This window comes from Molothrus ater, chromosome 22 (genome assembly GCF_012460135.2).
Source record: "Molothrus ater isolate BHLD 08-10-18 breed brown headed cowbird chromosome 22, BPBGC_Mater_1.1, whole genome shotgun sequence".
NCBI lineage: Eukaryota > Metazoa > Chordata > Aves > Passeriformes > Icteridae > Molothrus > Molothrus ater.
In genome coordinates, this window is record NC_050499.2 from 1,027,487 (window position 1) to 1,043,843 (window position 16,357).

The window sequence follows — 16,357 nt, forward strand, 5'->3', positions numbered from 1 at the left end:
CCCTTTCAGGCTCTTCCCCTTTGTGCCACCAACAGGGAGGGAAAGGATGGAGGTGGCAGCTCAGCTTCTTTTGATCTTCACCCAAACACAGCATGGATGCATCCAAAACTCCCTTCCCCTGCCCAACAGCTGGCTGGAGAGGATTCACCAGGCAGAATGTGCTGCAGAAAGATCAGTCTGGAGCCCCAAAGTGTGTGGGGATGAGCAAAAGGAAGGCAAATCAAGGCATGGCTTGATTTTGGAGAGGGAACTAAAAGGAACATGCACAGAAAGATGATTGTTTGAGGGGGTGGGCAGGGAGTTCCCTGAAAGATCCACTGGGGTGTTTTGGGAAGCTCCAAAGGATGGAGAGTGCTGCAGGACTGGGCTCTGCACTCTGAAGTCTCCTGAGGATCACAGAGGCTCTGGAATGCCTGCCAGCTTCCATGGCTTGTGGCCACAGGAAACAACTGCACCATTCTGAGCCAGGCCTAAAGGTGCTGTGGGATGAGTTTGGGTTACTCTTGACTGCACTACACAGCTCACCTTGAACCTTCCACTGCTAAAACTGAGACTGAGCTTTTGTTGAGGTCATGCAGATGTTGCTGGTTTATTTTTTCAGTCTGGACTCAGATGTGCCAAAATAATGTATTTCATAGGCAGCTTTAAGGAAGGTTTCACCCTGATTAGGAGTGTAAAATGCTGAGAACCTTCTGGGAAAGCTCATTTTCAGGGGGTCTCCTTGTCGGGGGAGGAAACAACTCAGAAAGTTCAGATGATCTTTGTTTCTTGGAAAACAAACCCCAAAGCTGAGGTTTCATAAATCATCACATATCCAGCTTAACATCCCGAGACCACAAACACCTTTAGAGAGCCTGGGCAGAGGCAATCCAGCCTGTAGGTCTGCACTGCCCCCAAATCCTCCTGTGCTGGTGGCCATCACCTGTTCCCTACCCTAAGCAGGGAATGTCTGTGGGACAAACACCCTTCCAAAAGGAGAAAACTTGTGAAAATGAAAGCCCAAACCCCCATGGCACTGAGCTACAGGTTCAGCACTGAACATCCACTGGAAGCTGGTCTGGAAAAGCCATCAGCTCCTCTGGAAGGGGTTTCTGCATGAGGGAGACACTCAGCACTGCCCAGAGCAGCCTGTCCTCGGGCTGGGAGCAGCTGCAGGGAAGCAGGAATGCTCTGCCCAGCTCCAGCAGCCAGGAGCTGCTCTGAGGAGCACATCTGGGATCAGCACACACACATCCATCATCCTAAAGTGGCACGGACTGGCACTGAATTCCCTGTGAAACAGGAGTGAGCAGTCTGCCTGAGTCCAGCAAAGTTCCTCGAGTTTTGCAGTGGCTTAAAGCACAGAAATCACTGCAGGCACTGCCCTGGCAGGACAGGATGTTCTGATGATCATTATTGCAGCAGCACTTAAATATTGCAGCTGCAGCAGGGCTGCAGTGCTGGGCACAGCCAGCACTGTGAGGCACAACCCCTGCTCCACAGACACCATCCTGTGGTAGGTGAGGAATGCCATGGCTGACTCTCACAATTAAAAGGCAAATCTTAAGTAAGTATATGCTAAGAGAAGTTTTATAGATGTATAGTTATGTTTTACTCCCCTTGCCTTGTTACCAGGGGGTGGTCTGGGTTTGGGACATTTGGGAGGGTTGGCTTGTTAATATGGCAACAGCTGACCTCCAATGTGTAAGAAAGTGATCTCCTCAAGATGTCAGGAAGTGATCCCCACCACTGGACAGTGAAGAAGGAGTTGATGGACAAGATTTTGGGAGGGGCTAAAGGGTTAAAATGTGCACCATCCATTGTATGGATGAGCACATGGTGAAAAATCCTCTGCTCCTGGCACGGTAATATTTTCTCTATTCAGTCTTCTGTTGTATTTTTTATAAGATTTTAATAAACCTTCTAAACTTTTGGAAGTGAGTATCATTCCTCACAATCCCAATGGAGGGGCCCAGAGAGAAGGCAGGATGGCTGGTGCCACCTTACAGACAGCAAAACCTCCTCATTTCAGGTGTTTAAAGGCAAGGTGTGACCCAGGGACTGCTGTCCTGAATGTCAGCGTGCCCTGGTGCTGCCTTGCTGGCCATGAAGACCAGTGTGACCAGACCTCAGTGTCCAAGGGATCAAGCAGGAAGCTGCTCCTGAGCAAATGAGCAGCAGCAGATGGTAAAAGTGGCCACTGAACCCAGGCTTAGGGGCTCGTGCCATGAGATCAACCATGCAATTCCCCTGATGCTGCCTTTGGTCAGCCCAAACAACAGGACACAAGCACTGGGATGATCCTGGAGATGCCACCTGGAGAATTCCACTCCTCTGCCAAGCTTTCCAAATCCAGCCTGCTCGTATGCTTTGAACCCATCCAACTCCATCTCTCTGACAATTCTCAAACCTTATCAATAACACAACTCAAGTGTCCCACTTGGGTGTTTATCTTGTGGGAATTGAGAAGCGTTTTTGGTTCCAAAGTGCCCGATTTCCCCAGCCCCAGGCAGCAGGTTTGGCCTGCACAGAACTGCCTTCCCATTTCCCAGGAAACTGTCTAATTCCACAGGCAATCATTGAAAGCTTCCTGTGGACTGGCAGCTCTTTTCTGATGAAACAGAATTAAATTTGCCATTGATTTTGGATGGGAAATTATTTTATTGTCCAGTCACAAGGAACAACTGTTCAAATCCAACAGTTTGGTTTTTTTGTTGTGAATCATTTCCTTGGCTCGACTTCTCAAGAAAAATAAAGGTGGGGCTTCCAGAGGCACCCATCTGTGATCTAACTTCTGTGCCACTGGAATCTGTGAAACTCCCACTGATTTTGGGCAGGGAGAGATCAACTTTGAAGAAACATCCTAAATTCTGTATCTGCTTCACTGGCTAGAGGAGACATCTTCAGCTGCCTTTTCATCACGATTGGATTTTCTAGTGGAGAAAATATACTTTGGCCTTTCTCTCCCTTGCCCTTCCACCTTGATTTATGGCACCTTCTCCTGATTTTTGAGTGTTTGAATAATGATACCCCTATAAAAGCTGTTTCACTGGGAAAAACAGCAGAGCATGTGGGGCCCAGCTCCAGTTCTCTGCCTCATCAGAGCACCATTACCCTCAGCACAATTCTGTGAGGAAAGGAAATGCTTTTAGCTCCATTTACAAGTGAAGAGGAGACATCTGGAAGCTGTGGGTGTGATCATGATTGCACAGAAGTCTTGGAAAAGGTGAAATCTAAGACTCCCAGCATCAGGTGCATGTGCCATCCCTAAGGTGATCATTCCTGTTTGGGTGCTGGGATAACACTTCCAGACTGCTCACAGCTCCTGGGTTTGGGGCTTAATAGAGCAAAAAGGGGGATTGGATCCATCCCATACTCAAGTGTGGTGCAGAAAGGAGCAATAAAGAGCTTCCATAACCTTTTTCTCACAGTCCTGGGTCATTTGCACAACATCTGTGCCAGCACATTTACATATGGGAATCACTCTTGGGTTTTGAACTCTCTCCAACAAACCTGGGCCTGCAGGAGCACAGGAAAGCTCCAGCCCTGGCCAGTTGTGGGTCCTGTTCCTGGGGAGGGCAGGGCCCTCTGACTGCAGAGCTATGGAATTGTTTGCCTGAGACAAATCAGTTAATGTCAGGCTTAATCTCCATGGCAAATTTGTGCATTTTTATCACATAGCCACAGATGTTGTTATCGGTAAGACTTATCTAATCTCCTCCAGAGCCCTGCTCAGTTCTTCACCTCCCTGATAGCACCAGTAGCTCCATCTGTCTTCATCTTGTTCATCTGAACTTTCCAAGCCCATTTTACTCCCTGCTTCTCTGCTTGCTCTCTCTGCTTGCCTTGCTCTGCTCATCTCCCTGTCCCTTGCTGCAGGAGGAGCCCTGGAGTTCACGCCGGGGCAGGGGCTGGGATGGGCAGGGCAATACTCACTTTCCCTGAGGTAACTGAGGTGAGACAGCAGAACTTCTGTGTTGTAGGGGGAGGTGGTGCGCAGGAAGTCGTCCTTGTTCATTTTGCAGAGCTCCTTGCCGTCCATGTTCTGGAAGATGGTGGTGTCAATCTCCATCAAGCCGTACTCCTTGATTGCCCACTCCAGCCACTGGCGCACATGCTCCTGGGTCCAGAGGGTGGGATCTGCCAGGGGAGAACACAGGATGGGCACACACACACCTGCAGAGTCCCTGCAGCCCTGCCACAGCACCGGACACTGTTTCACAGGCAGAGATATTGAATTTACTGACCCCCTTTGCCAGGGTGAGCAGGCACCGTGCTGGAGCAGGGCTCAGCATGGACAGCCTGGCCTGGTCACTGCTGCCTTCCCCACCTGCCCAAAGCTCCCTCCTCTGCTTGGGAACAGCCCCAGTGACATTGGACTCTTCTCTGTCTGGAAAAAGCTTCCCGAAGGAAGCTGAGCTCTTTGAGAGGGAGTTCCTGTCCCAGTGTGTCTCTGCAAGGCTGGGCAGGGACATCAGGGCTGTGCGAGTCCCACCAGGGGTATTAGGGAGCCCACAGCTGGCAGGAGAAACCCTGAGCATGGGGTGTTCATGATCAGCAAAGGGACTCAGAAAGTAAAATAAAAATAAAAAGTTAAAATAAAATGAAATAAAATTTTAAAAAATAAAATGAAAACCAAAAATAAAATCAAATAATAAAAAACAAAAATAAAAAATAAAATGAAACCCAAAATAAATGAAATGAAATAAAATAAAATAAAAATAATAAAATAAAACCCAAAATTAAATTAAATAATTAAATTTTAAAAATAAAAAATGAAATAAAACCAAAATAAACTAAAATAATAAAATACAATAAAATAAAAAATAAAAAAATAAAATAAAATAAAACCTAAAATAAAATAAAATAAAATAAAATAAAATAAAATAAAATAAAATAAAATAGTGTGGCTAGAACAGAGCAGCTTGCCCTGGCTGTGAGTGGGAGTTGTTCACCCCAGGCAGGAGCACAGTCCTGCCTCCCTGTCCCTGTAAGGCAGCCAGCTGTGCGAGGGCCGGTGCATTTTGTGCTGTCTGGGCGGCCCCGAGTGCCAGCAGAGCTCCAGCTGTGGGATCCTTATTGCTGCTGCTGACGTAGGAGCTGCTCCAGCCCGGCTGGAGCTCAGCCCCGTGGAGATGAGTGGTTAAAAACAGCAATCGGCCTTTGAATTCTGCAAAGGGCATTAGATCAGAGGGCCCAGCAAGAGCTGGTGCCACAGTGCTTGACAGCCATTTTCAGAGCATATCAGCATTCTCAGATGTTTCCTGTGCTGCTGCTGCTCCCCACAGATCGGTTTCCAAGCTGGAGCTGCACACTCATGTTCTGCTGCAGCTGCACAGGATTGCAGAGGAGTTCAAACTCTGGAGATGTCTGATGTGTCATTAACAGCTGGCCCAGCTCTGGGACAGACCTCAGACACTCAGATCCCAGGGAGCTGAGAACATGGAACAGGAACATGCCCAGGGCTCTGGGGGTGCTCTGGGCAGAACAAGAAATGCCTGTGCCTGGATTTAGGGGGTGTGAAGCAACGCCTCAGCCCAGGGCTGGACACTGGGTGCCCAGAAAGGTCAGGAGGTGCCCACACCTGGCATTCCTGGGCACCTGAGCCCTGCAATAACAGCACCAAGCAGAGAACTGAGACCAAGGGAACTGAAATGTAACTGAGACCTTTCCCCACTGAATCCCCAGAAAACCTGGGCTGCTGAAAGTTGAATTCAGAACAAGGAATTTACAACCCCACACCTTTGCAAGTCTGCTCTAAGAGCGACAGATGGATTTCCTTCAGGTTTTGGCAATAGTTAATTGAAATTCTGCTTTCTAAGCACTGGCCAAATGCTACAAATTTTACAATGCAAGTATTCAAGGGAGCATTCTTTTTTTTTTTTTTTTTAATTGAAAGACTTATTTGTCTTGAGTTTTGAAAACAGCCTAACATCTAGAGGGCATAGTGAATTTGTGGCCTCCCTTTAAACACTGTAAAAGACATTGAATGGTGTCTGAAAATCTGCCTTCTTGAAACATGGCTTTGAGCTCATTATTACTACTATTGTAAGCCTAATGTGACATTATTCTTGCTTATCTTCGCCTTAATGCGCTATAAATCTCCATTCTGGATTAAATTAAAATATCCAAATGCCTTTCTTGGATGACTTGGCCTCCTCTCCTGCAGCCAGAGATCTGGGATGATGTTCATTATTGTCTTCCAAAGTCTGGTAAATCTCTGCTCTTTCACAAGGATCTCAAGGGTTTGATTTGTGAATGGTCATAAGGGGGGGGGGGAAAGTCCTTTTCTTCACTTTCCTTCAAAGAGGAGATTCCAAATTTTCTCTTCTACTGGGGGCACTGAAAGTAATTTCCCCTATTTCAACAATGCTAAACTTCAGCTCACCCTTGGTTTTTTTAAACATACAGGAAAAGTACTGCCCCTGGAACATCTTTAATTACACAGGGACTGGTTGTTGCCAGCTGCACCTTTCCAGGCAGGGTGACACTGGACACAACTGTGCTGATGTCCCCAAGCAGCTCAGCCAGTCCCTCAAACATCAGCCTGAATGGGATTTAGAGGTTTGCCATCAGTCTTTTATTGGCTTCTCCTCACTGCATTCAGTTCAAGCCTTTCCTTTTCATCCTAAATGGCAAACAAATGCTTGGGAACTGTCATCTGCTCGTGGTCAAGCCACGCTCAGAGAAAGGAGCTGAATTCCACGAGTGCATTTCCTCCTGCCAGCACTGTCTGCCTGCCCTCCTGCCCTGCTGAAAGCCTCAGAGCTGGGCCACTTCTGGGATGTCACTGGGCCAGCACTTGGCTCCTTTGCAGGAAAGTTCCTGGCCCTGGCTGTTTATAAACTTCACAGGGAAACTGCTCCTCACTCCAGGTTCAGGCTTCCCCCCACAGCAGCTCTCACCCCTGAGTGTCCAAATGCATCCAGAGCATCCTGCCAGCTCCAGGCAGCAGATGTGGATACCAAACACAAACAAAGCTGGACAGGAATGTTTCTGTGTGACAATTTTTGGAAGGATAACACAGTTCCTGCAAAATAGAATTTTTCTGGGTTTCTACATCTAACAAAAAAAAAATGGAAACAAAATAGCTCATTTTGAATCAATCAGTGTGACTTGAAAGTGCAGCTGGATCCTGAGAGCACCAGGGGAGTTATAACTTGGGCTCACTTCATTCCTCTTTGATCATCCCCTGTGTGTCCCAGGAAGCAGATTCTCCTCTAACACATGACAGGAGATGGATTTGGTTCAGCACACCAAAACAACACTTCATTCCGGGGAAAAAAAATTTTAAAAGAAAATAAAAAGAAAAGAAAAAGCACCAGAAAAGAAATGCTGCCTATCCTGATTCAGATCATGCACCAGGACATGGGAATTCTCTCTAGCCAGAAACTCTGATATTTTCCTTACTTTTTGCGTGGTTTGTAAGAGAGAAAATTCCTCAGGGAGCAGATAAACAAATCAAACAAAAATCTCCTGCAGGCAGAGCAGGGAGAGCTGCCCCAGTGGATGGCAGTACCTGCAGGGACGATGACCCTCCTCTCGTTGGTGGTCATGTTGGGGGGAGGCCCGTTCTTCTCATCCATGTAGGTGCTGTAGCTCATGGGGCTGGACTCGCTCCCTGCTCCCACCAGCTTGCCACACTTGCTCACGCTGCAGTCCACGGGGGACTCCCTGCAAGGCAAAGCAAAGCTGGGTCAGCATCAGAGCCCCTCCATCCCTGCACACAGGAGGGGCTGCCCACGGGGGGACACTCAGCTGTCCCTCTCCCTTATGGAGAGGCCATTCCTGACCTGTTACTGGGTGTCATAAGGGGGCTGTGGGGCACACAGGGATCTCTGATAATGCAGCTGGAGCCTCCAAGGGAATGACTCCAGGCAAGGCAATGTCTGCAGCGGCTCTGAAATACCAACACTCCCAAACCAGGTAAGGAGCCAGTGTCCAGGACAGCAGTCTGTGGGTTACACCCCACTCCCTCATGCCTGGATGCTCAGTGCACTCCAACAGTTCTCCAGGCAAGGCTGGCTGTTCCTGGGAGCCCTGTCGGGCTGTTCCGCCCTTTGTGGTGCTAAAACACCCTGGTGCTGCAGTGGAGCCTGGCAATGGCACACAGGTGCTCTGCCCACCTGCCCTGAGGTGTTTCTGCAGAGCCCACAGGGACACAGGAACAGCCCTTTCATTAACAAAGAACCCAGACCACCCACCCAAAGGGACAGGGCTGTCCCCAGAGAACACCCAATGGCAGCACAGTCTGATCGATCCAAGGACAGAGCTTGTCTGTTCTTGGAGCCTCCAGAGCTGCAGGAGCATTTGGATAACACTCAGGGACAGGGTGGGATTGCTGGGTGTCCTATGCAGGGACAGGAGTTGGACTCAGTGATCCTGTGGGTCCCTTCCAACACAGCCTGTTCAATTGTTCTATTGTTCAATTATTGTATTATTCTGTTATTCTATTATTCTCTGACTAATAGTGCCACAGTTCACTACCTGGTGAGGAAATCTGGGAATCTTGGATGCCCCAGGCATGAGTCAGGAACTTCAGGCCCCAGTATGGGTGTGAAAGGGCTCCAGTTTAACTCCTGAGGTCCTAGGGTGATGAAGAGGGGACATCCAGCAGCTCAGGTGGCACCGTGCCAAGGCCTGGCCTACTGCAGAGCCTTGGGAAGACTCTGGGAGAACTGACAGTCTCCAAAGCCCAAGAGGGAGCAGGGATTGTGCTTTTCTCCAGCTGCAGGAGCAGCTCCTGCCTTTCATCCCTTCAAAGCCCAGCCCCAAGCCTGCCAGGCACACACAGCACATCCCACCTCGAGGGGCTTCCAGGGAAGGGCACATTGTCCTCACCTTCCCAAGGGGGGAATTAGTGCACATCCTCTGCACAGAGCAAGCCCAGGCATTATCCCAGAGCCATTTCCAGGGCAGTTTAGGCCATGCTTTAATCCCAGAGCTGTCCTTCTCCTCTGGCAGAAGCCAAGAGCTTCTGGAGGGACCCATTCCCTGCAGGGTAAGCACGGTGACAATGCACAAATCCCACCCTCTGAGCTCAGCTGGCAAGAGGTCCAAGCAGGACACTAAACAAATTTGTCTCTTAACCTGAGCTGGGGGGGAGGGAGCAGTGCCTGAAATTCAGTTATCATGGCTGGGAGATAAATGCTCCACCGAGATATTCCAAGGCAGACGGTAATTTTTTCCTCATGTCCGATGAAGGGAATGTTGCTGGAAAATGGAAATAAGATGTATAACTTACACATGTTCGAATTTAGGGGTTTACTAGTTCGCCTACTGTTTTTCCAGGCAGGGAACCAAAATCCGCCTTCAGAGAGGCAACTGCTGAAGGCTCCATGTCCCCGGGGCAGCCAGGGAGGCTGAGGAGCTGCGAGGACATGAGGACACGAGGACACGGGGCTTTCACAGGGGAATCAGCAGCGCTGGTCCCTGGGCCACTGCCCCTGCCAGGTGGGCAAGTGGTGTCTGGCAGGGAACGGCCCCGGGGCCGCAGCGGGGAGCTGAGTGGGCACAGAGCTGAGTGGGCACAGAGCTGAGTGGGCACGGAGCTGAGTGGGCACAGAGCTGAGTGGGCACGGAGCTGAGTGGGCACAGAGCTGAGACCTGCTGGGCACAGAGCTGAGTGGGCACAGAGCTGAGTGGGCACGGAGCTGAGTGGGCACAGAGCTGAGTGGGCACAGAGCTGAGACCTGCTGGGCACAGAGCTGAGTGGGCACGGAGCTGAGTGGGCACAGAGCTGAGTGCTGAGTGCTGCTGGGCACAGAGCTGAGTGGGCACAGAGCTGAGTGGGCACAGAGCTGAGACCTGCTGGGCACAGAGCTGAGTGGGCACAGAGCTGAGTGCTGATGGGCACAGAGCTGAGTGGGCACAGAGCTGAGTGGGCACAGAGCTGAGTGCTGATGGGCACAGAGCTGAGTGCTTGGGCACAGAGCTGAGACCTGCTGGGTATGGAGCTGAGTCCTTGGGCACAAAGCTGAGTCCTTGGGCACAAAGCTGAGTCCTGCTGGGCACAGAGCTGAGACCTGCTGGGCACAGAGCTGAGTGCTTGGGCACAGAGCTGAGACCTGCTGGGCACAGAGCTGAGTGCTGAGTGCTGCTGGGCACAGAGCTGAGTGCTGCTGGGCATGGCCTGGGCTGGGGAGGCCCAGGGAGGTATCTGTGATCCAGGAGTGACAGCATGGTCTGGGTATGACAGAGTCATCCAGGTGTGACACTGCTCCAGGTGGGACACTGTGAGCCAGGTGTGACATGATGATCCAGGTGTGATGATCCAGGTGTGACACCATGCTCAGGGGTGTGACCCTGTGCTCCCGGGGCTCATACTGTCCTCCAGCGTGTCACATTGTCCTCCAGGGTGTGACAGCCTGATTCAGGAGTGACAGACTTATCTCGGAGTGACAGAGTTATCCAGGTGTGACAGAGTGGTCCAGGTGTGACAGAGTTATCCAGATGTGACAGAGTTATCCAGATGTGACAGAGTGATCCAGGAGTGACAGTGTGATCCGGGTGTGACAGTGTGATCCAGGTGTGACAGAGTGATCCAGGTGTGACAGAGTGATCCAGGAGTGACAGAGTTATCCAGGTGTGACAGTGTGATCCAGGAGTGACAGAGTGATCCAGGTGTGACAGAGTGATCCAGGAGTGACAGAGTTATCCAGGTGTGACAGTGTGATCCAGGTGTGACAGAGTTATCCAGGAGTGACAGTGATCCAGGTGTGACAGTGTGATCCAGGAGTGACAGTGATCCAGGAGTGACAGAGTCCTCCAGGTGTGACAGAGTTATCCAGGTGTGACAGTGTGATCCAGGTGTGACAGTGTGATCCGGGTGTGACAGTGTGATCCAGGAGTGACAGTGATCCAGGAGTGACAGAGTTATCCAGGTGTGACAGAGTTATCCAGGTGTGACAGTGTGATCCAGGTGTGACAGTGTGATCCGGGTGTGACAGTGTGATCCAGGTGTGACAGAGTGATCCAGGAGTGACAGTGATCCAGGAGTGACAGAGTTATCCAGGTGTGACAGTGTGATCCAGGAGTGACAGAGTGATCCAGGTGTGACAGAGTGATCCAGGAGTGACAGAGTTATCCAGGTGTGACAGTGTGATCCAGGAGTGACAGAGTGATCCAGGTGTGACAGAGTGATCCAGGAGTGACAGAGTTATCCAGGTGTGACAGTGTGATCCAGGTGTGACAGAGTTATCCAGGAGTGACAGTGATCCAGGTGTGACAGTGTGATCCAGGAGTGACAGTGATCCAGGAGTGACAGAGTGATCCAGGAGTGACAGTGTGATCCAGGAGTGACAGTGATCCAGGAGTGACAGTGTGATCCAGGAGTGACAGTGTGATCCAGGAGTGACAGTGATCCAGGTGTGACAGTGTCATCCAGGTGTGACAGAGTTATCCAGGTGTGACAGTGTGATCCGGGTGTGACAGTGTGATCCAGGAGTGACAGTGATCCAGGAGTGACAGTGTGATCCAGGTGTGACAGTGTGATCCAGGTGTGACAGAGTGATCCAGGAGTGACAGTGATCCAGGAGTGACAGTGATCCAGGAGTGACAGTGTGATCCAGGTGTGACAGTGTGATCCAGGAGTGACAGTGATCCAGGAGTGACAGTGATCCAGGAGTGACAGTGTGATCCAGATGTGACAGTGTGATCCGGGTGTGACAGAGTGATCCAGGAGTGACAGTGTGATCCAGATGTGACAGTGTGATCCAGGTGTGACAGAGTGATCCAGGAGTGAAAGTGATCCAGGTGTGACAGTGTGATCCAGGAGTGACAGTGTGATCCAGGAGTGACAGTGATCCAGGTGTGACCCTGTGCTCCAGCAGCTCCTACTGTCCTCCAGCATGTCACATTGTCCTCCAGGGTGTGACACTGTGCTCCAAGGAGTCATACCCTGCTCCAGGGTGTCAGACTGTGCTCAAGGGTGTCACATGATGCTCCAGGGTGTCACACAGTGTCCCAGGGTGTGACACTGTGCTCCAGAGTGTCAGATCCAGCTCCAGGCTGTCATACTGTACTCCAGGCTGTCACAGCATGCTCCAGAGTGTGACACTTGGAGTGCTCCATGGTCTCACACTCTGCTCCATGGTGTGACACTGTGCCCCAGAGTCACACATTGCTCTCCAGGGGCTCAGACTGTTGTGTTCATATGTCACTGTCCCTGGTGAGTGACCAACCTCCTCTCCTGCCCTGCCTGGGGTCCAGAGTTCTCTCTCCCATCCTGCTCTGGAGTAAAATTTCCCTGGAAAATGTCCCTGCAGATGGGACAGGCACTATTTATGATCAAATCATTCTGTGTATTTCAGTAATACAGCTCCATAGGGAACTGTTCCAGCACAGACCCCACCTGCAGTGCTGGGTCCAGCTGTGGGGCCCCCAACACAAGAAGGATGTGGAGCTGCTGGGGCAAATCCAGAGGAGAACATGGAGCTGCTGGAGCCCCTCTGCTCTGGAGCCAGGCTGGGAGAGCTGGGGGTGCTCACCTGGAGAGGAGAAGGCTCCAGGGAGAGCTCAGAGCCCCTGCCAGGGCCTGAAGGGGCTCCAGGAGAGCTGCAGAGGGACTGGGGACAAGGGATGGAGGGACAGGACACAGGGAATGGCTCCCAGTGCCAGAGGGCAGGGATGGATGGGATATTGGGAATTGGGAATTGTTCCCTGGCAGGGTGGGCAGGCCCTGGCACAGGGTGCCCAGAGCAGCTGGGGCTGCCCCTGGATCCCTGGCAGTGCCCAAGGCCAGGCTGGACATGGGGCTGGGAGCAGCCTGGGACAGGGGAAGGTGTCCCTGCCATGGCAGGGGTTTGGAATAGGATGGTGTCTAAGGTCCCTTCCAGCCCAAACCTCTCAGGTATTCTGTGACTCTGGGATATCCAGACTCTTGGATACCAACACCTTGTAAAGAGCCTCTCCATGTTTCTGCTGGCTTGAATGAGCACAGGGACAGAGCAGAGTCCTTGGCTGGCTGTGCTCCCTGCTCACACTGGGCACAGTGACCTCACAGTGAAGTAACCAAAATAACCCCAGGTCTGTGAGATCCCCTCAGGTTTTTGGGATAATTTTTCACATGACAGACTCTGCTCTCCAGTTCAGACCCTGCCCATCCTTGCTCCTCAGCAGCCCAACCTGGACAGCCAAGTCCCAGAAACCTCGGGCAGAAAGGTCTGAAGGGACTTTAAGGGACTGAGGTGCCCCTGCCGGGCACTGTGGGCAGAGGAGCCACTCCATGAATCCTGCAGGACACTGAATGTGCTCCAGGTGCCTGCAGGGTCCTGTCCCTGTGTCTGCAGAGCTGCCTCCCTTCCCTCTGGGGAAGTTTTGGGGATGGCTGCACCCAGAGCTGACCCTGTAGGACACACATAACTGGAAATAGCATCACCCAACTGAGCAGGACACTGAGCTGTCCCTGAGAAAGCACCATGGAATCTTCAGTGACAGCAAGGGAGAAGATCCTTAACTTTGTGTCCTCTGGAGCCCAGCATTTCCTACCAAACACAGCCTTTTCCTGGGAATTGAGAAGTTCTGCCAGCCTGAGCCCCCCTGCAGCCCCTGCCCTGCCCTGTCCCAGGTGAGGGATTTACCCCAGCAGGAGGAGGGTGTAGCTGTGGCCACACAGGGGAGGATTCACCTGGGGAACAATGACAGTGTCAGAGGAGGGCAGGGAGCTGTGAGCCATGGATGAATTCATGGACTATCACTCCTTCCTCAGCTCCTGCATCACACACGGGCAGGATGGGATTCATAGAAATAGTCCCTCATCATTGGAAAGGGTTTGTGGCAGGGCATTTCAGCTGCCAGATCAATCCCTGGCTTTTCCCAGAGGTTCCAGGGGCTGTCCATGCTGGATTTGCTCAGGCTGTGGATGCCCACAGGTAAAAGGCACAGGCTGGATTCACAAGTTCTCCAGAGCGCAGCCCCTGTGGCAGGGGCAGAGTCCAAGGCACAGCTCAACACAGCTCACTCCCACTGTCCAGAGGCTCCTGGTTCCAGCAGCTCTTTCTGGGGACGCCAAGAGTTTGCATCTTTTGTTTGGGACAGTTTTTCCTGGACTGGCCAAAATGGACAAGCAGCTCGACTGGCACTGACCAGTAAATCCTCTGTACAGCTCCAGCCTGGGCTCCAGAGGTGTGGAAATAAAACCATCACTGTCCCAGGTCTCTGTCTAGAGACTTTGACTTCTGCTTGAAAGAGCAAAATAATGGATTCCAGGAATTTCTGAACCTGACTCAGGGGAATATTTCTTCCTTTCTATCCCTCTTTTCCTATCCTTTCATTCCTCCTTTCTTCCACCCCTCTTTTCTTTTGAAATTTGCTGCTTTTTGGTGTAAAGCCCCATTTTAATTTGTTGTAGTTGAGTGAAGGAAGGAAGAACAGACACCAGGGTCCTGCCTGTGTGGTCCCCTCTTACAGAGAGAACAGCCAGCTCCTCCAAACTTGCATCTGCCTGTGCTTCAACCCTGCTCTCAGGGATGGCTCGGGAGGAGGGAAACTCCACTGAAAGAGGCTGCAGAACGGCCAGAAGGATGGCAAGGGTCGGGTGGTTTGTCCCAGCCAGGTAAAGGCAGACAGGAGGGAGATGCTGGCGCAGAAGGAGCCGGCAGATCCCACTAGAGGGCTCACACGGGGCTCCGCGGGGAGCTCCTCCCTGCAGGCACCAGAGCAGGTCCCTTGCCTTGGGCTGACACAGCAAACACCTGGGGGGCCACGAACCTTGGCGGTATTTTCATGTTCTGAGCAAAAGAAACATCAAATCACAGAACCCCAGAGGGGTTTGGACTAAAAGGACCCTTCAAGGCCATTCAATGCCAGCACTGCCATGGGCAGGAACACCTCCTGTTGTCCCAGGCTGCTCCAAGCCCCATCCAGCCTGGCCTTGACACTGCCAGGGATCCAGGGGCAGCCACAGCTGCTCTGGGATGTCTCTGCAGAACAGCTCCAAAGCATTCCCAAATTTCAATATTTCAGCTGGACAAAATCCGTGCCACAGCTGGGATTGCCCAGGGAAGTTTGCCCACATCCATCAGCACAGGAGAACTTTCTTTCACATTTGAAGATCAGACACATTTTGTAATATTTTTAAAAAATCACTCACTGAGTTTAGCTGCAAATGCACATTAGGGGAAACTCAGTAAATACAGTCAAGATCTGGAATTCATTTTGAATTTATGTAAAATATAAGGAAAATTTTATTAATAATATTGGTTGTAGATTGGGTTAAACTTTACCCAGCATTCATCTAAACAATCCTCCTCCCCCCTATTCAGTATAATTTCAAATGTGACTTTTGTTTATTTTGTTTTGTTTTTTAAATATGATTTTAACTGGGTTTTGCTCTGAGCAAGGTGCTGTCTGAGGGCAAGGGCAGATTTTGAGGCCATAACCTGCCTCAGGGTCTGATAACAGTAGAGGAGTTCATGACATTTCTACATATGAATGATGCAATAAAACAGAATTCCCATCTTCTCCCCTAAAATATTGATGCCTGCCTGGGCATCTCCTACAGGCAGTTAAGATGCACTTATCTGGAAAATTCTTTCTAGTTTGAGGCTAAACCAGGGGATCCTGGCATGAGTAGAGAGCTGGGTGGGCTTTCCATGTTGGTTAGCACTTGGAGAGGTCCTTCTGCCACCCTGCTGAGGACCAAACACCCCCAGATCACCCTCAGCCCTGCTCCTGGTCTGAGGAAAGACCAAAGCCAGGCAGTGTCCCTGCTGTCCCCTGGCACTGGCAGTCCCTGGAGCTGTCCCTGGCAGAGCACACAACCCAGCCCTGGTGACAGCACAGCCCAGGCTGGGCCTGCTGGGGGGCAGCTGCAGCTTGAGGAGAGGACACCTGAGAGCAAGGGAGCAGAGCCAGAGGGGCACTGGGTGCTGTACAGCCTGCAGCTGGAGTTAGGTGGGATTGGGGTCGGCATTGGCATTGGCATTGGCACAGGCATTGGGGTTGGGGTTGGCATTGGGGTTGGGATTGGGGTTGGGATTGTGCACTTGTACGTGTGTGGGGTTGGCCAGGCAGCTGATGGGCAGGGGAATGAGTGATTGGAGTGGCCCAGTCCATCCCCACAGACTGGGATGGACACGAAGGGCAGGGAGGAGGGGATGGAGGATGGAGGGAACGTTCTCCTGTCCTGGGTGCCCTGGAGCTCCCATGCTAAGGACTTATCCAGAGGCAGGCTGGGTGCCCTGGCAGTGCATGGCCCTGACATTCACAACAGCCTTTTCTTCTCTCCTGACAGGGGGTTACCTCTCTTTAGGGACACTGAGCACATATTTTATGTCCAAGAACCTTGGAGTCTTGAGCAAGTCGTTGATGAAGGATTTCCTGTTTGCCCAGAACCAACACACTCCAGGGGCCTTTTCCACAGCTCCCAGGGCTCCTA

The 16,357-nt window shown here is 51.3% G+C and overlaps 1 protein-coding gene across 2 annotated transcripts in view; it reads right to left on the reverse strand.

The window, feature by feature from the left end:
* The window catches only part of FLI1 (Fli-1 proto-oncogene, ETS transcription factor), a 91,263-nt gene that overhangs the window by 22,449 nt on the left and 52,457 nt on the right, over window positions 1-16,357 (reverse strand). For both annotated transcript variants that reach the window (XM_054517103.1, XM_036397614.2), the window contains 2 exons: window positions 7,499-7,653; window positions 3,916-4,119 (listed from right to left, as the gene is read on the reverse strand). In XM_054517103.1, the coding sequence (XP_054373078.1) occupies window positions 3,916-4,119; window positions 7,499-7,653 (359 nt within the window). The remainder of the gene's footprint in view (window positions 1-3,915; window positions 4,120-7,498; window positions 7,654-16,357) is intronic.